This window comes from Motacilla alba, chromosome 21 (assembly GCF_015832195.1).
Source record: "Motacilla alba alba isolate MOTALB_02 chromosome 21, Motacilla_alba_V1.0_pri, whole genome shotgun sequence".
In the NCBI taxonomy this organism is placed as follows: domain Eukaryota; kingdom Metazoa; phylum Chordata; class Aves; order Passeriformes; family Motacillidae; genus Motacilla; species Motacilla alba.
This window is the reverse complement of record NC_052036.1, coordinates 7,871,065-7,895,013: the sequence shown is the minus strand read 5'-3', so window position 1 is coordinate 7,895,013 and position 23,949 is coordinate 7,871,065. Positions and strand designations below refer to the sequence as shown.

Sequence of the window (23,949 nt, the reverse complement as noted above, 5' to 3'; positions counted from 1 at the left end):
GTTTGTGTGAAAAATCAAAAATGAAACTGCCCCTTTCTCTCTTTGCCCCTTTTCAGAAAGGCCTAAAGAATGTATTTGACGAAGCGATATTGGCTGCCCTGGAACCCCCGGAGCCGAAGAAGACTCGCAGGTGTGTGCTGCTATGAACGTCCCTCCACAGCCCCTTCTGCAAAGATGGTGTTTGATGTCATACTAAAAGCAATGTTAAAATCAAACTAAAGATTCAAATTTTAAAATTTGTTTTTGCAATAATGACAAATGCCCTGCACTCCCATCTCCCCCACACTATCCCTGTGTGAGATGAGAATGTTAGTGTTTATTCCCCAGTGCCCCCTCAATTCACTTAAACTAGTTAATTCTGAGTAATTATGTATTATCAGAAGACACTGATCATTACTAGGTTTTTTTTATTTTGTTTATTGTTTCTAATTTTTTTTTGTTTAACATCAAGGCATGCTCAGTGATTTTTTTCTATAACAGACTAATTTTAGGCTGTTTAAATAAAGTCTTGCTCCTTACGCTGGTGTGGCAAGACTTGGCTCTGGTTTCTAGACTTTGTAGGGCTGTTATGCAGCCAGCCAGCAGCCTGGGTATGAGCAGACTTTAGTCAGGAAAGCAAAATGTCCCAAGCTGGTGCTTCTCTAAGAAGGATTGTAGAAAATACATCTTCTCTGAAGTTGCCTTGTATCTTTTTGCCCTGGCTTTTTAACTGTGCAGGTAATAAATTTATACCCCATCCTCTAAGTTACAAAGCCTTAGGAACAGGAGAATGATTTTCTCTGGATGCACCATCAGACTTGAGACTAACTTGCCGGTCTCTTCCTTAATCTTTGCCATCGTAATCTTTTGGCTCATGCTGAAGAAATAACTGCGCCTTTGGAAGCACGCCTAACTGGGTCAGTTGGCTTTTAATGAATCTACCTTCTGCCAATCCTTAATTATTAGAGAAACGCTTACAATGACCAGCACATACACTGCTGCTTGGACACCCTGAAGGGACCTGGGATGTGCTACAATGGGTTTTGGAGCTGGCTCTGATGGTGCATCTCTTGCTGGATGGCTTGGCATCCTTCAGGGAGAGGTGGAAAGATAGACCTGTGTCAGTTGAAAAGAAGTGCAGGGAGGGGCTTCTGGTGTTTGGTGTGACACCATATTGGGACCAGTTGAGGGAACCCCTTTTTCTGCATTTTGCTCATGAGTAACCTTGAACCTGTAAGAGGGGCTCCAACCCCTGAAGATCATGTGCAGTGTCCCTACATAGACCATCTGCAGTATAATAAGGATTTTATCAAAAATATATTTTGGTTTGCAAATTAAAAAAATTTTAAGACTTAGGGAATCTTCTCCATCTTCCACAATTTCAATTTCTTGTAGACTCATTAGTGTTGAACCAATGCTTTTTCATGTCTAAGTTCTTTGTATATGCATTCTTTTCAGATGTATTAAAGTATCTTCACAAGCCTGCCTGAGGGTAGTTATTTCCTTTGCCTTTCTTCTGAGTGTGAAGGACTTGTAAATATGGCTTTTATCCCTTGTGAGCCCCTCTCTCCTCCTTGTGAGCTATCTTGGGTCTTTCCTTAATGTTTAATCCTTGTCAGTCTGCTTCTGGCCTCAGTCCTGTCAAAATCACTCTAATCTTTAATGCAGCATCTTTGCTGTCAGACCCCATGAAGAAGAGAGTTTGGTAGTTCTTAAACAAAGAAATACTCAGTGTGCATGCTCCCAAATAGTAAAACCTGGCTTTTGGAGTTTATTTGGCTCCTCAACCTCTTCTGTTCCCTACTCATGGGCGGATAGCAGAAAGCCTAAAAGGACAAGCGATGTCATACCTATCACAAAACTGTACACACTTCATCACACCTTTTTGTTCATGCTCCAGAAGAATAGTGAAGTCTTACGCTGTTGATAATAACTTGTATTTATTATTAAAACACATTAGAAAGAACCTCACTTTTCTTTTAAGAAGCTCATTTTTAGGTACTCTAATCCCGAATCTTAGTGTAAAATGTGTGTTTTTTCACTTTTCATAGTGATTAGTGCTGCTGTTCAACTTTGCAATTCAGTTATAATTGCTGCCTTCTATGGGGAGGTTTGGCTGGAACTCTGAGCTTCCTGGAGAAGGTTATGCTGGTATGTGTTGGTGGCTGTTCTTACAGCTTCTTCACCTTGTGACAGCTAATTCTAATTCCTATGTCTAAAGCCAGCAGCAAGACCAAGGGATTGCCTGCAGGAAACTGCCTTTGGAGTGGAGGGAGAATCCTTATGACTTCTTCAGGGTTACCCTGTCAAGCCTTTTCTGTCTTGGATATGTCCTTAAGTGGTCCCTCTGCATACATCTTCATGGCATTGATCTGTGCCAGTCCTTTTGGCCAAGCAATAAAGTCTGTTCTGTTGAATCAAGGCCACAAGGTTAAACTTGGCTCTGGAGGGAATCCAGGAGGTGCTAGATGGAAAAACATACTTTTCAAGGAGTGGTGCTGTTTCCTTCTTCCTAGTGTTGCATTAGCTTTGCAGAAGTCTGATAGCTCCCTGTATCTGCTAGGATATAGCTGTCCTGGGCCTGTGACTGGTTAAACAAGCTCAAACAGCTCTCATGGTGTTTCACACTATGCCTGTTTTTTTCTGGAGTGTGCTGGAGAGGTTTGTCTGAGGCTAGGTGTGTGAGATGTGCTCACTCTTGCCAGGTTCTCGAATGAGCTCCGTGGTGATTGTCTTCCTTCCTGTATGAAAGCATGAAAAAGTGTCAAAAGCAGGCAAATCCACCATTTGCTTCCCCTTCTGGAACTGCCACTTTCAGCTAGTGGGTTTGAGAGCACAGGGCTCAGAGGCAGGTGGGAATACGTGGCACTTTTTTCATCCTAGAATGGCAAACCAGTCTGTAGTGTGAGCTGGGATTCCCTCACGTTACTGACAGAGGATTTGCTTCTGCAGATGTACTTGTGGCTAATGGCTGTTGTCCTCTCACCTGTGAGGGTTACTGCGGTACCTGCAGCAGCTCATGCACACAAATAGGACATGAGGTTTGGACTGGCTGCTTAACCAGCTGCTACATAAAATCCCAGAATCCCAAACTGGTTCGGGTTGGAAGGGACCTGAAAGCCTATCTCATTCCACCCCCTCCCATGGGCAGGGACACCTTCCACTAGATGTGGTTGCTCCAAGCCCTGTACAGCTTGGCCTTACATGTGCTAATGGGGTCCTGTGTAAAGGGGCAAACATCTCTGATGGGAAAATCCCTGAGAATTGTATCAAGCTTGAGCTGAGGGCTGCACAGAGGCTGAAGAGCAGCTTTGTGTTTTATTGGCTGGGACACTGATTTCTTATTAAAATTTTTGGGTTATTCATATAAGTCTTTTACTAAACAGCCACTTCTTCCTGCACAAGGATTAAGTTTGTGATTGGAGGGTTTTGGTTGGCTCTCATTGTGAACCACTAGTTCCTAATATTAATCATGTTCTTGCTTCTGTTGGCTACTTAAAGCAAGTGGCACTTGATCAGCTGGTTGTTGTCTCTAAAGCAGGAATCATCTCTTTTCCCTGTCTGAGCTATGTGTTCCCACACGTCCTTCACATCAGTTCCATCAGCTCCTGTACAGGGAGACAGTTATCTTCATTGCATGGAAATGGGACATCTTGCACAATATTTTCTTGATGAACTAGCGGACCCTGTTTTTCAGGGTCAAGCTAATACCGAAAAGAGTGCAAGGTTAGAAGTTGGAGAGCAAATCTGCTGTAGAAGGGTTAGTGAGTAGGTGGGAGCATCCCCACTACAGCTGTGTCAGGTAAACTCCTGTGTGCTGTGGTGACAAACAGCATGAATCAGTTTGTTTTCCCACTGTGCTGTTGTCAATGGAGTTGACATATGGAAATCGAGGACTGAATATGGAAGTAGTTAATGTGGAGAAAAACCTTGCCTCTTGTAGGGGACATACTTGCACCTGAAATCCAAACCAAGACACTGGACTCCAAGGTTGATTACTGTTGGGAAGAGTGCTCCAGGGCAGCAGTTGCTTTCCTCAGCAGAGGATAATTTTAAGCTTACCCTAACCTCAGTCCCTCCCTTTGCTGATTTAAATGGAATGTGGAAATTTTCCACTGTATATAAGATGATTCAGCTAATTCTGCTGTTTCTGTACCTTCTGGTGCAGATATAGACTGCATGGCTGCTGTAATGCCAACTGGTGCTAGGATTGTATTAAACTGGTGGCCATTTTTTCTCTCCAAGCTTTCCTGTGCTCTACTGTCATGTTGGAGTCATGAGCCTTTTCTTGCTCTCCCTTGCCTGTTTCCCTGTGGGGCAATGGAAAACTGTTATGCCATGGAAGAAATGGTACTGTTGAACATCAGATGCAGTGAGGGTCATCTTTACTGAAGTGTTTGAGAGATCAGTGAGACAGGCTGAGCTCTGCAACTTTCCCAGAAGGCAGCTTCTTTGGTCAGCTGTGTTCTTCTCTCCTCTCTCTCCTTCCCAGTAATGTGCTGGGCATTATACATAGTGTGGCCCTAATTAAAGTATGGGGAGGGTATCAAGTAAAGAGAGATGGGCACATTTGATAGGACCTCTGATAAAAGAGCTTTCAGGAGCAATGGCATCTTCCCCAACACAACTGAGTCACCCAGGCTTCTGAGCAGTTGGTTTCATGGCATTACACAAACCTGTCTTACACCCCCAGTTAGCTGTTGACTGTGGCCTTGAAGGGCTTTCTGAGGATTGCGTTAGTTCATCTGACCTGGGATGGTTCTCTTTGTGCTTTGCTGTCTCTGGTTCGATGTGTGTCTGCCCTTCCTGTCCTAAGGGGTTCTCAAAAAGGAGATTTGACCTTAGAATGCAGCTATGGAGCTGCTTTAGTGTTACGTTGGATTGATGTACAAATCTCTTGAGTTTTCTGTCCTTTATGTTCTCTATTTCACATCCTAGAGTAGTTTTGGAGCGTGCTATTGAGATTTGCACTAGGTGAAATGTAAATGGGTAGCATCCTTCAGTAGAGAATGGAATTTGGGTCATTGGGGCCCAACTGGAGGGAGTTTGAAGGGCTCTCAAAATCTCGATGTTGCTGTTGGGTTGGTTTTACTTGGTGGATCTATTCCTGCTGCCTCTGTGGCTTGCTGCTGCACACAGTAAAAACAGACCAATGATTTTCTCACGTTTCCAAGAGACAGCAGTGTCCTCTGGTACTTTGCCACCATCTAGGTCTCGATTTGCAGATGGCAGCAGCTGCCTCCTTTTAAAACCAGACTCTGAGTGGTACTTGCAAGAGCATTGTCAGCACTGACCTGACCCAGCCTTCCTGCTGCCTTATCTTGTGTTAACCAGCCTCTTCTCTCTCTTCCTGTCCGACTCTTTTCCATGGGATGCTTCTGGGGTGCTGTGCTTGGAAGGTGTCTTAGTTTGCTTCCGCTGTCTGCCCACACTCTGCATCCTCTGAAGAATATTCCTCAGTATTATTGCTCTTTAAAAAGATCAAGCATGACAGAGGAAATTACTGCTTCAAAAACTGCAAAGAATAATCCTGAACTGATTAAACTATAAATAAACAAGTTCTAGCTACTGAAATGCTCTTGTGATTTTGTGCTGGTTTTGTCACCTTGGTCCCATTGGTGATCTGTCCCTTTCATGGGCTGAATCACTTCCTGAAATTGAGCCTGGGTAAAAAGCAACCATGATCTGGGAGTTGGCTGGAGCTCTCTGTGAACTTCTGCCCTAAAAACCTTGTCCAGGATTGCACAAGAACCTGGCAGCATTGGTTCAGGCTGGAGCTCAACAACAAGGTTATCTTAGCTAGAGATCCTGCTGCCCTGCCACAATCACACTGGCAAGTCCAGGGCTCCTCCCTCTTTTTCCTGTGGAAGCTGGTGCTGACTGACCAATTCCTCGCTACAGTGAGGTGAGATGAAGATACATCTTATCATGGGTTTAGGAAAAAAGCCTGAATGCAAAATAAATTGACTGTAGAAGAGACGGAGGAGGTTGGATAAGGGGCAGGGGAAATCCTGATCTGCATCTGGACTTATGTCTGTGTATTTTTTTAGACCCATCCTGATGCTGCTACCCTTTGCCTACTGCTCGGCTTTGGAAGAGGGTCAGAGTAAGCAAGGGGGTATATTTATCTTACCACACCCTAATGTAGTGGTCCATGGAAGTTAGTAAATTTTCTGACTTATGCCAGGGAGGTTTTTTTGGCTTGATTTGTCAATGTGAGCCCTCTGAGCTAAGGACCAGCTGAACACGGGCCCTGTGTGATGTGTTCTGTCAGGTCCCTGCCACTTGGCAGAGTGCTTCCCTGAGGCATGGATGGGAGGGCAGCTCCTGACACCTGGAGGGCAGTGTGTTGTGTGCTGGGCTCTTTTCAGTTCCTGTGGTGCAGTAGCTGGGCAAGGGGAATGCTCAGCAGTGGAACATTTCATCTTGTGTGCTTGTCTGTGGTACGTGTCCCGCTGCCCTCTGGTGGTTTGCGACAGAAGGGCTGAGATTGGAATTTGGCCCGAGTTTCTGGCGTCACATGCTCGTGAGAGTCTCCGCGGCCAATGGGACCTTCCGAAGCTGAGCGACCCTTGGAGAGGGAGCCTGCAGGGTGGGACATGGTAGGCTCGACTCGAGCAGCCATCCGGGCCTCCTGAGTGAGCTGCAGTGATGCCTGGGTCAGGGCTGCTAATAAAGCCTGATGAGGCGCTAAACGAATCAATTGTAAGGGTCATACAGGTTGGTTCCTGCATGGGAGTTGGCCTCCTGTTCCAAGGTGAGGGGGTGGAGTTCTGGAGCAGGAAAACGAAGACTGAAGTCTCGACATCAGGCATCTTCATGGGCTCTGGTAAGAAATGGGCTTGAGCTCTGAAGCACAGATTTGCCATCACCTTTAATCTCTTGCCATCAGTATTAGTGCTGGAATAAACTACATAAAATTAAACTAGATATATACTGAGTTCCTGACCTTTAATCTTGATGTATGCGTGAAAATACTTCTGTTAGTTTTGAATTTCCAGCTCTTCCTTGGTTTTGAAGAAATCAGGACCCTGCTGAGGGTTGTGTAGGGTAGCCTGGGGTGGCTGCCTGCACACATTGGAAGTGTATGTGCATCTGCTCACACCCCCTGTGCCTCTTTGTGCTGCAACTCTCGGCCTGAAGTGGCTGTGTAAATGGTGTTTTCAGTGTGTGAGGGAGAAGCCTAAACCCCATAATACAAGGGATGTGCTGGTCCTCTCTGTACAGTCCCTGGAAATCCTGTCCAGAGTTGGACACATACTCTGTAGGGTTGGTGTAGCTTATTTTGGGGTCATGGTGCTCACCAAAGTCTACCTGTAATTGCATGGGGAGGAGAGAGGATTTCTTTCCACAGAGGGGAAGTGTTGGTTACTTAATCCAACACCCAGCTCTGGAAGGATGGGGGTGTCGGAAGCAGAGTGCTGCATACGTCTTCCTTGAATGTAGTATAGGAGCTAAGTCTAGGCCGCTGTCCTATGCACAGCTGTGACAACATCCCTGTCCTCCCAACGACATAGTTACAGCTGGAGGGAGCTTACCCCAGGAGAAACAGACCCTCTTGGCTCTTCCAGAATGTTTTGGGAGGATCAGATTGGAACAGAGGTTCCCTTGCCAGATGCTGGCAGCAGTGAAGCCCATGGGTATCTTGCCCCCTCCTTCACAGTTTTCTGCTGGTTTGATGATGTTCTTCCCATCAGGTGGGAACCATCAAAAAGCCCCGTGCTCCTGATCTGCAACTAGTCTTGGCTTGGATCATGTGTTTTCCAAATCTCCTCCCTCCTGCCTTTCACTGTTGGCTATCCAAGGGGAGCTGGAGATGCTAGCACAATGCTGCGCACTTCCCCGAGCTCGTAGCGGAGTGGGCTCCTCCTTGATGGCTCCTGAGTTGTTGGCTGTCTGTCACCTGCTTGTGCCATTCTGGGCTGTGGACCTTCCTTATATCCCAGGGACAGCATAGGGTAAGAAGAAATTCCTTTTAAATGCAGCTGAGGCTAGTGGGGGCAAAACTCAAATGATTGGAAGCTTGCAAGAGTTGAGACCTGATGTCTTCCAGGCAAGGTAAGTGACTGCTTTGGACCTCAAGGAGTGTTTCACCTCCCTTGGCCATGGCCTGGCAATACAATCAACTTCTTCCTTCCAGCCTGTGTGTGCTGCGGAGGTGCAGGACTGTGCTGAGTCTATGGAAGATGCTTGGATATATGTGGGAACTTAGAGCATGAAAAAGGCTTGTGCTGGAAACCTGCTCTAGCTTCTTCCCTTCTCTTGTGGGGAGTCTGAACTGGGCATCACTTTGAGAAACTGCTGAGGCATCATCCTGGCAGCCAAAAGGCTTGGTTCCTGTGAGCCTGGTGAGCTCTGAGATCTGGCCATGTCTGAGTGGTTCTGCTGCAGAGGAAAAGCCACTTTGTTTTCTGGAAAGCAGAGCAGGCACAGGTAGGAGAGTAGGGTGATGGGCTGTGATGGGGTTGTGTAGTTATTCTCTACTTTTATTCAACATGGGGCTTTGAGAGACATTGGCAGCCCACTCTGGAGCACAGCATCCCTGGCACATTGCTGGTGGTGACAGTGCTGGGATATGTAGGTGGCTGGTGAAGTCACTGTTCATGTCAGGGGATACTCAGGAACTGAGGGGGTTGTTATGGCAGATCATAGAACCCTAAAATTGTCTGGGTTTGAAGAAACCTTAAAGATAATTTAGTTCCAATTCTCTGCCAGGGATAGGAATACCTTCCACTAGACCAGGTTTTTCCTGTCCAACCTGGCCTTGAACACTTCCAGGAATGGGGCAGCCACATCTTGTCCAGATCCCTGGAGGCATTTACCTCTACTTCAGAGCTGGAGTCTCTTGAGCCAGCAAAGGGTGAGGTAATGAATGTTGATTCAGCCATGACTGTCTGAGGTTGGATCCTGGTGGAAGATAAGCTCTGCTCAGTTTTCCAGGATTGCTATGTGGCAGTAACTGGAGCTCAGTGGCTCCTATAGAGCGAATCAGAGATTTGTGAGCCCAACTGGTATGACATGGGACCCTTTACTCCCTGTCCGGGTTTACTGTGGGTGGGACAGTCTGTGTTGCCTCTGTTCAGCTCAACTCACAGAAGTGTGCACCAGTAACTTGCAGCTTTCCAGGGATCTGCCTCTGAAGCACAAGGAAAAAGCCTTTTCCATGAAGCTGCCTTTCCCAGCTCTTCTACACCAAGAGCAGAGCTCCAGCAGTAAACCAGGTAGGTATTGGTACAGGCATGGTATTTGCAGGGCTGGGGTGTTTTTTTTTTGGATTTCAGGACAAAGAAATGAGCCCACCAAGCCCTAGTGAGGCTGGCTGGCTGTATGTTTTGCCTCAGGCAGATAAATCTGGGCTTCTGCACAGATTCTGGTGGTAGTACCCAAGCTCCAGGGATGCTATGAGGCTGCAGGCCTTTTTTACTTTCGTTTGAAATAATGAAAAGAAAAAGGGAAAACTCAAGAAAAATAAGTCTCCTATGACAAACAAGGGCAAAAAAAAAGGTGCTGTCTGATAGCTAAAGCCTGCTTAAAGTAAACCTGAAAATGTTTTGCACAGCGTCTTCTTCTTTCATTGATTGATTTTGCTGATCACTGATTTGGGATGTGTTTGGATAACAAGGGAATTTGTCACTTCTGTGCAGTGGGCAAACAGGTGGAGATGGAGTTGGCTGCAGGAAATAATCTGGAATTTCTCACTGCTGCTCAGCACGTGCGTCTCTGGGGCCTGTGCAGACAACCTCATCATGGGGTCCCCATCTCTGGTTATGGGGCTTTACCTGGTATCAAATCCAGCATTTGAGTTGGTAGTTTTCCATTTCCTGTCACATGCAGGATGACTGTGCCACCCCTGAGCTCCTTTTCTACAGGCTGAGACCCCCCAGCTCCCTCAGCTGCTCCTGGTGTCCCAGACCCTTTCCCAGCTCCATTCCCTTCTCTGGACATGCTCCAGTCCCTCAGGGTCTTCCCTGTCATGAGGAGCCCAGAACTGACCTCAGGATTTGAGGCGGGGCCTCACCAGAGCCCAGCACAGAGGAACAATCACTGCCCTGGTCCTGCTTTGCCATCGGTCTCTTGCCCACCTGGGCACACACTGGCTCATGTTCAGCACCCCCAGGTCCTTTTCTGCCCAGCAGCTTTCCAGACTTTTCTGCTGCCTGGAGCACTGCCTGGGTTTGGTGTGACCCGAGTTCAGGACCTGGCACTTGGCCTTGTGCAGTTGGCCTTAGCCCATCAATCCAGCCTGTCCTGATAGCTCTGCAGAGCCTTCCTGCCCTCCAGCAGATCCCACTCCCACCCCGCTTGTGGTGTTGGGTGCCTGGGCTGGATTTTTGGCTCTCACCACATAAGCACAGCCCCCTTGCCCTGATGGATGTTGTCCCCAGCCATGTTCTCCCAGAGCTGGGCTCTCATTGGCAGGATGCTTTGCAAGGTGCTGGTCCACCTCACTGATTTGCCTGCACTGCAGAGCATCAGGGGGCTGACATCGCTGTGCCTCAGGCAGAGGTGAGTTCCGGCTGTCTCAGGACAGCCCATGTCAGCTTGTTCCCAGCCCACTAGATGGCAAACATGTAAAGCCTTTGCTCATTCCTGGCCAGCCTGGTCCTTGGCTCCAGTGCCAAGAGGAGTTGGATTTCTTTTTGCTGGTGCCATCTGCACCAGCAGCCCCCGGCTGTGAGTCCAGTGTAGTCATTTACATTTCCAGCTCCTTTGTGTAACATCAATACTGGGCGTGCACTAACTGCTGAGCTGTTTACAGCTGTGCCAGAGCTGCAGCATCGGCTGAGCAAGCCACATTCAGCTGTGCTCCCATTGCTGCTGGTGTTGGTTTTGGCTTCCTCCGGATGAACCCAGCCTGGTTAACAGAGGACCAGGAGGAAGAGGACAGAGGCTTGGGGGTTTAGTGGGATAGTTTGTTCCACTGACTATCCTGAGCAGTTTGGGTTTCCTTGAGTCTCCCTGGCTGCTAAGCAAGCATATCATCAGTGTCTGCCCTGACACTGTGTCCCTGTTGAGTGCTTTAGGGCACAGTCCCCCTCGGGTACCCCGATCTGAGACCTTATTGCAGTCCACAGCTTCCTCACAAGGGGCAGTGGAGGGGCAAGGGCTGATTTCTGTTCTCTGGTGACCAGTGACACGTTCTGAGGGAATGACATGAAGCTCTGTCAGGGGAGCTTAAGGCTGGATGTTCTTCTCCCAGAGGGCAGTGAGGCACTGAAGAGGTTTGCTAGGGAATGGTCATAGCCCCAAGGCTGCCAGAGCTCCAGGAGTTTTTGAACAGTGCTTTCAGGCACCGGGTGGGATTGTTGGAGATGTCCTGTGCAGACTCAGGGGCTGAACTCGATGATCCTTGTGGATGCCTTCCTGCTTAGGGTGTTCCATCGTCCGGGGTGGGTAGAATGCTTCCCAGACACCCAGTCTCTTTAGATGTCTCTTCAGTGCTGTCCCCTGTTGTCTTTAGCACTGGTGAACCTGGGGTGTTTTGGCCTCTTTGGTCAAAGAAACTGCTATAAGTTGGACAGGACAAACCTGTCTGAGGGAGTACACTGCCAGCAGACCAGTTCCTCTCCTCATCTTTGGCTCCTGGGCCCTTTGCCTTTCTAGCATGAACGGAAGGCGCCACTTGAGTTTCCAGGCTGGGGCTTTTCCTTTGTGGTTCAGCGAAAGAGTGGGAGTGTGTTCTGTCTGCTGAGAGTGATGAAGCTGGAGTCTACCAAGGTTTTATGGGACATGGAAGAGCTGCTACCAGTTACAGATACTGGCCAGGGAACATGGGGACATGGCTGTTGCTGCAGCAGAGCAGGAGACTTTTGAGATGCCTGAATAATTCAGGAACGTGATGGATGCATGTACTAAGGTGCCTCTGAAAATCCCTCCAGACTTTAATCTGTATGATGAAGAACTGAAATACCTTTGAAAACCTGGCTGTGGTGTCTGGCTGGAGCTCAGCTCCCATGATTAGACAGCAGTATTACTTTGAAGATGGGATTATGTTGCTTGACGGGCCTTTAGACATGTGAGCTTTGACCTCATGCCCTGATCAAGCCTGTCCTGTTCCTTAGTCCTGTATGAAGGTAGAATAGGGCATAATTTGCCTGGGATGATGTGGTCTGACTGAGGTGTATGTTCAGATACATTTGTAACCCTGGTAGGAAAGACAAGGGTCTGGGCCATGTGGTGTGTCCACAATGCTAGTGGGACCTGTGGAGTGCGTATAGTACTTGTGCCACCCTTCGGTGATGAACTTGGCAGTGGATGCAGAAAAGCCTTCACATAGTGCTATGGGCATCTGCTTTTTCACAGTAATCCTAATTTGGACTGGAAGGGGCCTTAAACCTCATCTTGTTCCATTCCCCTGCCATGGGCAGGGACACCTTCCACTAGACCAGGTTGCTCCAATCCCCATCCAGCCTGGCCCTGAGCATTTTCAGGGACAGCCACAGCTTCTCTGGGCAACCTGTGGCAGGGCCTCACCACCCTCATGGGGAAGAATTTCTCACTAATGCCTCATCTAAACCTTCTGTCTTTCCGTTTAAAGCCATTTTCCCTGGTCCTTCCTGGGGTCCCTGCCCACTGCATGGTGCAGGCTCTGCCTCTGCAGTTTGATTCCTGGCTCAGTCTCCCTTCCTTCAACTGTCTTCCTCTTACTCTGCTCCCCTCTAGTTTCATCCTGCCTTGGCTTCAGCCTGGCTCCAACATGGGTTAATCTGTCAAACTGTTTCTAACAAGCCCACCCAGACAATGGATGATCATGGATCTCTGCCTCCTCTCCCCTCCTGTGACCTACAGCAGTTTAGGTTAGAAAACAATAGTCCTGGTCTAACAGACCTGATTTCATTCTCAGGAAGATTGCAGCTTTGGTTGTAAAGATAACCAAGTTTGCATAGGGGGCTCCAGATCTGCAGAAGGTGCAATTTACTTTTGTGATATTTAAAACTTGTCACAACACACTGTGAGCTGAGGGTGCTGCTTGCTCCCCCTGCTGCTCCTGTCCTGTGGGGGGCCATCCTGATGAAGGGAGCAAGAAATGGCAGACACCACTGCTGTGTTACTGAGAGTTAGCCGAGGCTGTGGCCTCCCTTCCTGAAGCACAGAGACTGAGGATACTGCCTCTAAGGCAGAGTTTTAGGGTTGGAAGGGGATGGAGCACTGACCATCTCTGTTGAGGGGAATTCTAGGGTGATGGCAGCTGCTGAAAACATTTTGAGCCAACTACGATGCCATTACAGCCAACATGATGTCCAGTGCCCTTTCCCACCTTTAAATCTGTGGAAGGATTTGTTTGTGTACTTAGAGGTTCATTGCTGATGCAGTGATGCCAAGGTGGTGGTTGTTTGCAGGTGGAGGTAAGTCTGACTCCCACCTTTGCCTTGCCTGGTAGAATCACAGCTCAGTCCCAGTGCCCTGGTTTTATTTCAGGTGTGCTCTCCATAGGTGTCATGAGTGAAGCCAGATTTCCAGTCCATTTCTTGCCTGTCCCTTGCTTCTGAGTAGGGACATCTATTTGTGTACGGGTGATGAAGCCTCTGAGCTATAGCCATGTTATTCCTTTTCTTTGTGTGCTGGCTTTTGGTTTCCCTATTGAGCTGTCTTTATCTCAACCCATGAGTTCTCCAGCTTTTACCCTTCAAATTCTCTCTCTGATACCACTGCTGGGGGAGTGAGCGAGTGGCTGCAAGGGGTTTGGCTGCTGGCTGGGGTTAAACCAGGACAATGTGCCAGATGCCTTTTATTACTGTCTTGGGTGGAGTTAGGAGCTGCTGGAAAAGCAATCCAGGAAGTGCTGGAAAGCATAGTGCACCCTGCAGGTCCTGCCACAGCTGGAGCTGTAGGGGAGACTCCATGTGCTGTATGTTAATTGCCACACCCCTTTGTCTGTCAGCACCAACCCCCAAGGCACACCAAGAAAGCTGGGGGGATCTAGGCTCCCTCCTGGGTGCCTAAGCAATTCTGGAGCTTTGCATCTGTGATGCATGTATCCAAAGACCAACACTGGGTCCTGAAGTCTTGGAAAATGAGGATGAATAAAGGGGGAACATGAAAGCAAGTGACACTGGAGGAGCTACTGCTGACTCCAGTGACCCATGGGCATGTCTTGGGACCAGGGTGCTGATTTGGGAATGTCTGTGTTGTATTTTCATTCCTGGGAACAGCTCAGGGAACCAGAGCTCTACTATGCAACTGGCTCTGTCAACCTTTTGACACTGTCCCATCCAAAAAGCCCCTGAATCTGCTTGGTGAGCTTGCCAGCTCTGGCTCCTTGCATGCTTCCTTCCTGAGGGCTGGTTGGAAGGCACGAGCATGGGCAGAAGGAATCTGTCCTGATGTCACTGCAGTGACAACAAGGATCATTTTGGTCACTACAGGTGCTGTCAAAGCTTGAAGGACCAGACACTCCCAACAGAACCAACACCAGATGTTGACACCCAGCTGGCTGGTTGGCCCTATATTGGCATCTCTGGCTGGGAGGTTCTCCTCTATTTTGGGGAGGAGCTGGCATCTGGGGAACCAAAACAAAACGGAAACATTGTTTTTTCTAAGCTCTCACCAGCCTGAGCAGTGGTTGCAGTAAGGCCGTAATTCCAAGGAAATCATTCTGTCTGCAACTGTGGCAATGCTGGGTTAGTCTGCTCTGTGGCACTGCTGCTGCCATGGTGTGCTGGGTCATTTCCAGCTGGCCTGGAGTTTGGAGCAGACTCTGTTCAGTCATGGCTTTCGGAGGTTTATTCCTCTGCGTCCCTGGCTCTTTCCTTGTCTTTGAGGGCCTTGCATGGGAAGGGTGAGAATCTGAAGGGTAGATGTCCTAGGAGTTCAGCTGCCTACACAACATTCCCAAAATAAGCTGCCACTGCTGTGGCATTTGTATACACAATCTCCGTCCATGTTTTGTACATATGGCTTCCTTCATTCTCTTGTCCACCCTGCTGAGGAAAAGACCCTGGGGATATGGCAGCAGCAATTGGGCACACTGGAATACACTGAGAAGACACTGAACCACAGAATCACAGAATCAGTTAGAAAGACCTCTGAGATCATTGAGTCCAACCTATGAACACCATGTCAACTGGACCATGGCACTTAGTGCCGTAAACATCTCCAGGGACAGTGACTCTACCACCTTCCTGGGCTGGTTGCCTGGGAGCAGAGCCTGACCCCCCATCTGGCTACACCTTCCTGTCAGGGAGTTGTAGAGAGCAAGGTCCCCTCTGAGCCTCCTTTTCTCCAGATTGAGCCCCGCCAGATCCCTCAGCTGCTCCTCACAGGACCTGTGCTCTAGACCCTTCACCAGCTTTGCTCCTCTTCTCTGCTCCAGCCCCTCAATGTCCTTTCTGAATTGAGGTACTCAGAACTGGACACAACACTTGAGGTTTGGCTTCCCAGTACCCAGTACAGGGGGAGAATCACTTCCCTGCTCCTCCTGGCCACACTATTCCTGCTACAGTCCAGGATGTCATTGGCTTTCTTGGCCACCTTGGCTTTCTTGGGCACATGCTGACTCAACGTTCAGCTGCTGCTGACCAGCACCCCCATGTCCTATTCCACTGGGCCACTTTCCAGCCACTCTGCCCCAGCCTGTAGTGCTGCATGTGGTTATTGTGGCCAAGGAGCAGGACTCAGCACTTGGCCTCATGCCAGTGATTTCAGCCCATTTATCCAGCATGTCCAGGTCCCTCTACAGGGCCTTCCTACCTTCCAGTAGATAAACACTCTGACCTAACTTGGTGTTGTCCATGAATTTACTGAGGGTACACTTGATCACCTCATTCAGATCATCAGTAAATATATTAAACAGGGCTGGGCCCACCACTGATCCCTGGGGGGCACCATTAGTGATTGGCCACCGACTGGATGAAGCACCATTCCCCACCACTCTCTGGGCCTGGCTGTCAGCCAGTTCACCTTCCCCTAGTGAAGATGTACCTGTCCAAGCTGTGGGCTGCCAGCTTTCCCATATGTATGAGTATGCCATAGGAGACCATGTCAAAGGCTTTGCTGAAGTCCAGGTAGACCTCTACAGCCTTCCCCTCATTCCCTAGGTGAGTCACCTGGTCATAAAAAGAGGAAGGGTTGGTTAAGCAGGACCTGCCCTTCCTAAACCCCTGCTAGCTGGGTCTGATCCCTTGGCTGTCCTGTATGTGCTGTGTGATAGCACTCAAGATGATTTGCTCCGCGGTCAGGCTGGCAGGCCTCATTTTCCAGATCCTCTTTTCGGCTCTTCTTCCCAGCCCATATGCCTTGGGTAAATGCTCAGGAAGAGCTTGGTCCTGCCAGGTATAGTGGTCTGGTTCTCCCACTGTCAAACCTCCAAACCCTGATCCATCTGCCAGCTTATGCCCTGGTTGCCTCACATTTTCCTCTTCTGTGTCTTTGCAGATGCGTTATGGGGCTGGAAGCTTCTGGGTACCCACAGGCACAATAGGAGTGAGCCCAAGGGCTAGGCGGGGGTGGTAAAGGGGCTGCTTTCTGCCTGCTGGCAGCCTTTGGGCCCTTCTGGTGCTAGAACCCCTAGTCCTTGGGATGCTTGCACTGAGGCACAGTTTGTTGAATGCCACCAGGTGCTCCAGCATGGGGATTCCTCGCCAGGATGACACGACAGCTTTAAGGCTCCACACAGACGGGAGCTTAACAGCTTAACTTTGGACCTCTCCATTACCCCCTTGGGGCAGCAGCTGTGATTTTACTGTGTGGGTGGAAATGTCTCCTGAGCCTGGACACTGGAGTGAATTCCTGGCCATGTGCTGCAAGAGGGGCTGGACAGACCCTGGCTCGTGGCAGAGAACTGAGTGTATGTGGGCCAAGGGCTTGTGTGTGCACTGTGACCCTGTGACACAGCAGCAGAGTGTCCACATGGGCTGTCTAAACCCAGCTCTTCAGGGTGTCATGATTACTCCATTGTTTGGTCATGGAGCTGGTTGGGGAGTATGGGGAGGATGGGCAGCAAGCCCCTGCCTGTCCAAGTGTATTTGAAGGGACCCCACCGAAGGAGAGGCTTGTCCCTGGCCATACATGGGAAATGTGAATTGGAGGATGCTCCTTGATGACATAGCTCTCATCTCTCCTCCAGCAGATGACTGCAGCATGATCCTGGCCATGTCCTGCCATGGATGCTGGGTAGGCTAAGTACAGCTCCAATATAGTGAAAGGTGAGGAGGATGGCACACTGGGATTACAGCTTCTCTGATGCCATCTGGGATCCCCAGTGCCTGCTGATCGCAGGCAAGACGCAGTTCTCAGCATCACCATAAGCCCACTGACTTCTCTCCCACACTGCTCCCAACATATCTCCTGGTGTGCCAGCTCTGGTGTGTGCCGGCTGCTACCGTGTGGCTGTCTCAACACACTTGATCAGACAGGCAGCTCTGACCTGCTGGGGATGCATGACTGGCATCTTGGCCTGGCAGCAGCTGCACAGTGCCTGGTGCCAAATGGCTCCAAGCAGAGCTGGCCTGATGCAGGCTGGCATGCCAAGGGGCAGGGTTTGCTGCCATTGTGCCTCCTGTCCTCAGCTGTCAGTCTCCTGGAGAGCAGCCTGAGTCCCTTCGTTGTCACATGATGTCCCTGGAGAGGAGGGGCCTGGTTTTAACCTGTTTCATCCAAAATCATGATGTGCCTCAGAAAAGCCTGTCCACCCTGCTTGTGCTGCTGCATTGAGTGATTCTAACATGAGCAGGAGGTCTTGGCTGAGTAGTCCCAAAACCCTACCAGGGACTGTCACCAAGCCCAGGAACATCCCTGGCTCCAGAGGGGATGCCTTGATCTTTGTGGTGACCCACTGGCCTGCATCCCAGCAAGCCTAGCCAAGAATGGCTCGGGCAAGGGGGCCCAGCAGTGTTTTCCCCCTTTCCCCAAGTTGTTATTTCAGCTGCTGGAACCTTGGCAGGCTGATAAACACCCTGCAGGTGCCGTTTGCAAGTACCTTCTCTATGAACTACCCCCGTGCCCTGGCTCGGGGTTCCCTTGCTGCCTGCCCCCCACCCTCACGCCTCTTCCCCAGGCCCCTGGGACAGGCACGGCATACATGGACCCTTGTACTTGCCTCCCTCCTGACCCACCGGTTAACAGAGGCTGCTTTTCTGTGGGCGTAGAAGCCGGCAGCAGAGTTCAGCCTCAGCCATCATGCTCCAGTCCTCCAGGGCCGCTTCTTAACCTGGAGAAGCAGTGGGTTATTTGTGTTGCTCTTGGCAGGCACACCCAGGCCCTCCAAAATTCATGGAGGTGTGGGGCATGGGCCAGCCTGTGCTGTTTGTGTTGGACCCAGCATGCTAGGAATTAATTCAATTCAGCTGCTAATTGGTTCAGAAGTGTGGGGCTGTGTCAGACAGATGGATGATAGGGACAGCAAGCATGGCTGGGGAGGAAGGCTGGCCCCATGCTGTTTTGCTCAGCATTCTCAGGACTTTGGTATCTCATCTCTCCTGGCTACACGAGCCCCAGTGAATCTGCAGGGAGTGGAGGTGTTTTGGCTGTGACCCTGTTTCTCAGGAGCCTCAGTATGGAGATGTGATGCTCTGTTTATGGTGGAGAGAGAGCAACCCCCTTCCCTACTGCACATCATCTCTTCTAGGATGGAGAGGAGAACTGGTGGGCAAGAGGCTTTCCCAGCCCCAAATCCCCATGCTAAGCCCTGCTGGTTCTTCCTGCATTGGCTCACCCAGGTTTGCTCTCACGGTTGTTTTTAAGTTCCACAGTGCTCACACTGGTTGGAGTGGAGGATTTTGCCCCACAGAAGGGCTTCTCCCTTGCTCAAGCATGAGCTGACCCCCTCCATTCCTGTCCTTCCACTGTACCTGGTCCCTACCATAGCTTCAGTGCTAGGGTGGTGGTAGAGTTCACTCCACTCCTCCTTGCCCTCACCTTAATATGAGCACAGCTGAGATGAGGGCAAGGAGGAGTGGAGAGGCCTTGAAAGCACCACCCTGTGTGTTGTACATAGCGTTTCTGGGACCTCCAGACATGCTAGCATCCAAACGCTGGATGCTGGTTGTGGGCTGCTGAACATTTACCTTTGCAGGCTCGACACGCCACCATCCCCCTTTGAGCAGGTCAGCTTCACCACTGTTTCCTGCAGCATCAGCTGTCCATCCAGGTGAGAGGGGATGTCCTTTCCCAGAGCTGGGTGGGATCTAGGGCAGGAGGAGGTGCTACCAGGTGCTATCCTGGCCTTCGGAAGAGGCCACCAACCCTACCACCATCTTTCATGCAGCCATGCTGCTGAGCCAAGGCATGCTGACCCCAGGGCAGTGTGTGGGGAGAGGGCTCTGTGCCAGGTAAAGGACTGAAAACCCCAGGCAGACTCAGGTCTCTGGGGTGGGCATGGTCCCTTGGTCCTCATGCCTCTGAGATTTAGCATTGACTGTTGCTTTTGAGCCTCTGTGGGCTAAACCAGGATGCCTGTCCTGTGGCTCCATCCCTCCTGGATGTTTAGCCCTGCCTGGCTTGCTGCCCTGCTGGCCTGCATCCTGTCATCCCGCCTGTGTCCTTTCCCACCCTTCTCTCCCTGCCCCTGCTTTCCTTCAGTAATTGTCCTTTAAAAGTCCAAACACCTATTGTCCAAATGGGGATTAAACACCATCTGTAAAAACTTTGAGGCCATTTTCAGTGACTGGAAGGAAACAGATGACTCAGAGAGGCATTGTGGCACAGATCATGAGTGACCCTGGCTGAGCCAGAGGATCTCAGTGGAGCAGCCCTGTTAACCCAGGCACCTCCCAGCAGCCTTTTAAGGCTCATGGCAAAGCAGCCAGCAGCAGTTTTCAGAGCGCTGTGGGATCCCCCCTGATTTGTGAGCTGTTTCCAAACAGCCATCCCTCATGGCACAGCTGTAGTCCATCTGGTCCTACTGTTAGACCCTGAGATCTGGTTTGGAGTGGTGCTGGTGAGAAGGTGATGCAAATATGTGCGCTTCATGGCAGAGTGCTCAGGCCAGAAGGTCCATGGTTAGTGTGGGACCTCCTAAGACCTTCATGCTGTGGTCCTTTTCCTCGAAATGGTGACTAAAGATGGGTGACGGTAGCCCTGGAAGAAGGTAACAGCATCCACTGATAGATGTCAGGAGATGTCTTCTCATGAGAGCAGAAAAGTTGTGCTCAAGTCTCTTCTCTCCTCACCACCCCACGTGCCTTGTACATGACATGTTTCTGTAGCCCCTTGGGACTGGGATGGCATCCAAACTGAGGACATGGTAGTAGTGCATGGGAGGCAGAGGACCAGGCTGCTGGCTGTGGTGGCCAAGCAGTGAGGAGCACTTGGTCAAAGTAGGATATGCAGCAGGATGTTTTGCAGGCAAAAGCAAAACCCTGCTTTAGCAAAGTCAAACAAAAACCCCCTTTGATCCTATGTCCTGAAGGAAGTTGGGGGAAACAAAACAGATTAAGGTTGGGGAGACAGAGTGGATTAGATGTTTTGAAGGATTTGAGATGATTTAGCTGATCCCATGGTTACAGGAGGTGGATCTAGGTCCTGAGGAGTGCAGGCCCAACTAAGCCCAAGAAACTGAACAGGGTGATGGATGTCAGGATGAGGAGTGAAGTGCTCCTGTTTTTTGTTTGTAGGGGAACTGTAGCTTGCAATTTTTTCCCTTTGCTTGCTGTGTTTGTTATTCTCCAGCTTCACCATGGCTTGTTGGTGGCTTGCCTGAACTCTGCTGATTTGCAAGATGTGATGCTGGAGCATCTTTGATCTCAGATCCAACAGCAAGGATGAAGCAGGCCTGGACTTTGGGTGATGGCAGTGGTGTGGGAGGAGCATCAGGAAAATGCTTCTAATTTGGGAGTGTTTTGCTCAGCTCCTGCCCATGGTGCTGTCCATGCTCACTGCATTGGGATAGCAAACTGGTTTGAGATATACTGGGGGTGTGCATATATCTGAATCTCATATCCTGTGCACAGCTCAGTGCCTTCACATCCTGAGAGGTGATGGCTGGAACAAGAAACAAGTAGGTCTCAACAAGAAGCTGTGATTAAGACAGCTTTACCACAAGTGAGGCCTAGACAGATGCAATAGGGCCAGAAGTTGGTAAACTATTAGGCAGAGTTTAAGTAAAATTATCTGAAGACACTGCTAAGGCAAGTAAGATTTGGCTTGGCTTAACACACAAAACAGAGAAGAAAAGGAGAAGAAAGAATTTCCCCTGTGAAAGTCTCAGCTGGTTCAATTTCTAGTGACAGTCAAAGAGTTAAAGTGATATGTTGGGAGTTATGAGTGTTTATCTAAAAGAGAAGTGGCAGGTGAAAGGGATAAAATAACACAGTTTGTACAGCAATGCAATATGCTTGAATTATCCAAGGATCAGAATAGGAATTTGGAAGGTAATACTGGATAGAAGGAAATGAGAGATGGAGACAGAAATAGGATGCGGCAAAACCAGCTTGAGGTGGCTTTCCCATTGGTTACTGCGAAGGAAAAAAAGGGGTTGGGATCATTAGGACCATTGTGAATTTGTCTGTTAGAGGGGCTTTTTATTATACTTTTAGAGTTAAGCTCAGGGTCTGTGCTGTATCAGGGTGCGGAACAGACCCTCCTGAACTGGGTTTGGCTTGAAAAACATGTGCAGAGTCTGTTACTGTGTTCAGAACGTCCCTGAACAGCCCTTGTTCTCAGATGACCTGTGGAACACCCAGGGCCGTTCCTGACTGAGTGCTGCATCCTTTGCTTCCTCCTCAGTGTGCTGTGAGTGCTCAGCCCCATGGCAGAATTGGGTTTCCCTCAAATCTCTGGTGGGCTGAGCACTTCTTCAGGAGTGCTGAAACAACTGTTTTCCATCTGCCCAACCAGGTGGTTCTGCTCTTGCCTCCATAGTATGAGGAGGTTTTCTTCATAGGGAAGCATGTGGGCAAGAGAATGTTGACACCACGGGAAGATGCATGGGATGCAGCTGGGAAAGTGCTCTGCTAGGAGAGCTTGGGCACTTCCAAAGGGCTGCTCTTAAACTGTGGCAGAGCCATGCAGGAAGATTTAAAATAGATGTATCCCGCTGCCTTCACTCTTAATTGGCTTTTACAACCTTGTCTTCACCTGCTCTTCAGGCATCCCCACTAGCCCAGAGATCAACTTTTTCCAGGCTGTTTGCTTGGTTCTGGGACGTTTCCAGCTCATGCTGGGTGAGAAACTCAGAGAGTGCTTGGGGAAGTTGCAACACCTCCACCACTGCCTCTGCCTGGAGCCTTCTGCCTGGACAGCTCTGAAATCTCTGTTAGCCTCCTCAGCCACATCTTCATCCTCACCTCTGCTCCCCTAAATGGTATGTTGTTGCCTCCAGCATCTTCATCTGACAAAACTCTTGGATTGCAGCTCACAGCCATGATGTTGGAAGATGCTTTCCCATTCCATAAGTGCCTTTTCTTATCGTGGCACTTATGAATTTGCACTTTGGCACTCACCAAGGAGACCAGGACTGTGTTCCAAACTTTGTGAGGTTTACAGGTACAGTGACAGACACCAGCTTCTCTAACCAAGAGAAGGTGAAAGAAAAAATCTAAGGCCAATGAGTAATTGATGCCTTGACTTCCTGAACCTGCAGGCTCCCCAGAGCAGAGGCTCCAAATTCACCATAACCCCAGTGACATTTCTTATCAGCCTGACATTTCCTAGCTATGTCACATGGAAAATTGAGATGATGAAGTGACTTTATTGATAAAAAATGTCACAAAGGACTGATTTAATTTGCATCTAACTCAGCTCTGAGGCCCTCCCCACATATGCTAGGTTTCTTGATGGAAATTAAATGGAATATTTTTCAGCTGGTCAGGTAGCAGAGTACTCACCCCAGGTCAGGTCTCAGATGAGCTATCTGCAGGGCTTCCACTGCTGCTTCTTTACTTTGGTTGTTCTGCCTTTTCCCATGGTCATCTCAAAGTTCACTTTTCTTCACAGCGTCCTGGAGGTCTGGTCTATCCCACTCTTCCCTTGTGGTCCCAGACCCCTTGAGAGTGTAATCGTTCTGCAAGGTTGTCCAGAGAAGCTGTGGCTGCCCCATCCCTGGAAATGTTCAAGGCCAGGTTGGATGGGGCTGGCAGCAACTTGGTCTAGTGGAAGGTGTCCCTGCCCATGGCAGGGGGTGGAACTGGATGAGCTTTAAGGTCCCTTCCTGCCCAAACCACATTGTGATTCTGTGATCTTCATGGTATCCTTGAAAGTGGCTGCAGGCAGACCATCACTTTGTATTGGCCTCATGGAGGTTGTCTGTGCAAGGTCAGTTACCCCTGGTAATTCTCAGATGCCGCATGAATACTGATGTTCTTTTTTATTTTTCCTCCAGAATTCCATGTTTTTTCACACTTCAAATTAAGCTACATAGTAACCACAGTGCCTAGACCCTCTGCTCTGTTCTGAACATATTCTGTATTTCTGTGGTCATTCTTGTACATCTTGTTTTACAGCCAAGGCCTCTATGACCCTGCTACTTTAAATTTTCTGCAACAACTTCCTGGACAGTAGCTTAACAAGAAATGCTGCAGTACAACAGGATTCCTAGACTGTCTTTTTTCAGAAGTAGCCTGAAAACTCCCTTTTGAAAGTTCTAATTCTTGGGTTCATGAGCTATTTGCTGATAAACTTCTATACACCATCTGCCTCTTCTTCAGAAAAGTGCAGACTTTGAGGCTATAAATTTGATGTTGTCAGGTGCTGCTCTTCTGGGTGTCTTTGGTGGAAGCTGTAGATATGAGGGAAGATGCAGCAGCACTTCTGCTTCCTACATCCTTTCCTGGCCACAGCAATTTTTCTGACAGTTCGTTAGCATGTTGTGGGGTTGTGCATCTCTTGTTTCTTAACCAGCAAAACAATGATGTACATGAAGGTAGTTGAAATGATCTTGCAGACCGAAGGATGGGAGCTGGAGAAGCTGATGGCTTCTCAGATTATGCTGTTGGGAAGAAGTCACAGTCCATTGTGCACTGACTTGGTGAGCAAACAGCAGGTACATAATTCTGGCAGTGATTTATGTAGCTCTATGAGATCACCTATGGGCAC

General features: G+C 49.2%; 2 protein-coding genes across 3 annotated transcripts in view; one reads left to right on the top strand and one right to left on the bottom strand.

The window, feature by feature from the left end:
• The window catches only part of CDC42 (cell division cycle 42), a 27,543-nt gene extending 26,084 nt beyond the window's left edge, over window positions 1-1,459 (top strand). For both annotated transcript variants that reach the window (XM_038160088.1, XM_038160089.1), the window contains one exon: window positions 57-1,459. In XM_038160088.1, the coding sequence (XP_038016016.1) occupies window positions 57-146 (90 nt within the window). In that variant the 3' untranslated portion in view covers window positions 147-1,459. The remainder of the gene's footprint in view (window positions 1-56) is intronic.
• The window catches only part of WNT4 (Wnt family member 4), a 43,385-nt gene continuing 20,740 nt past the window's right edge, over window positions 1,305-23,949 (bottom strand). Inside the window, exon 6 of the mRNA XM_038160085.1 lies at window positions 1,305-23,949. The gene's annotated coding sequence lies outside the window, so the exon portion shown is untranslated.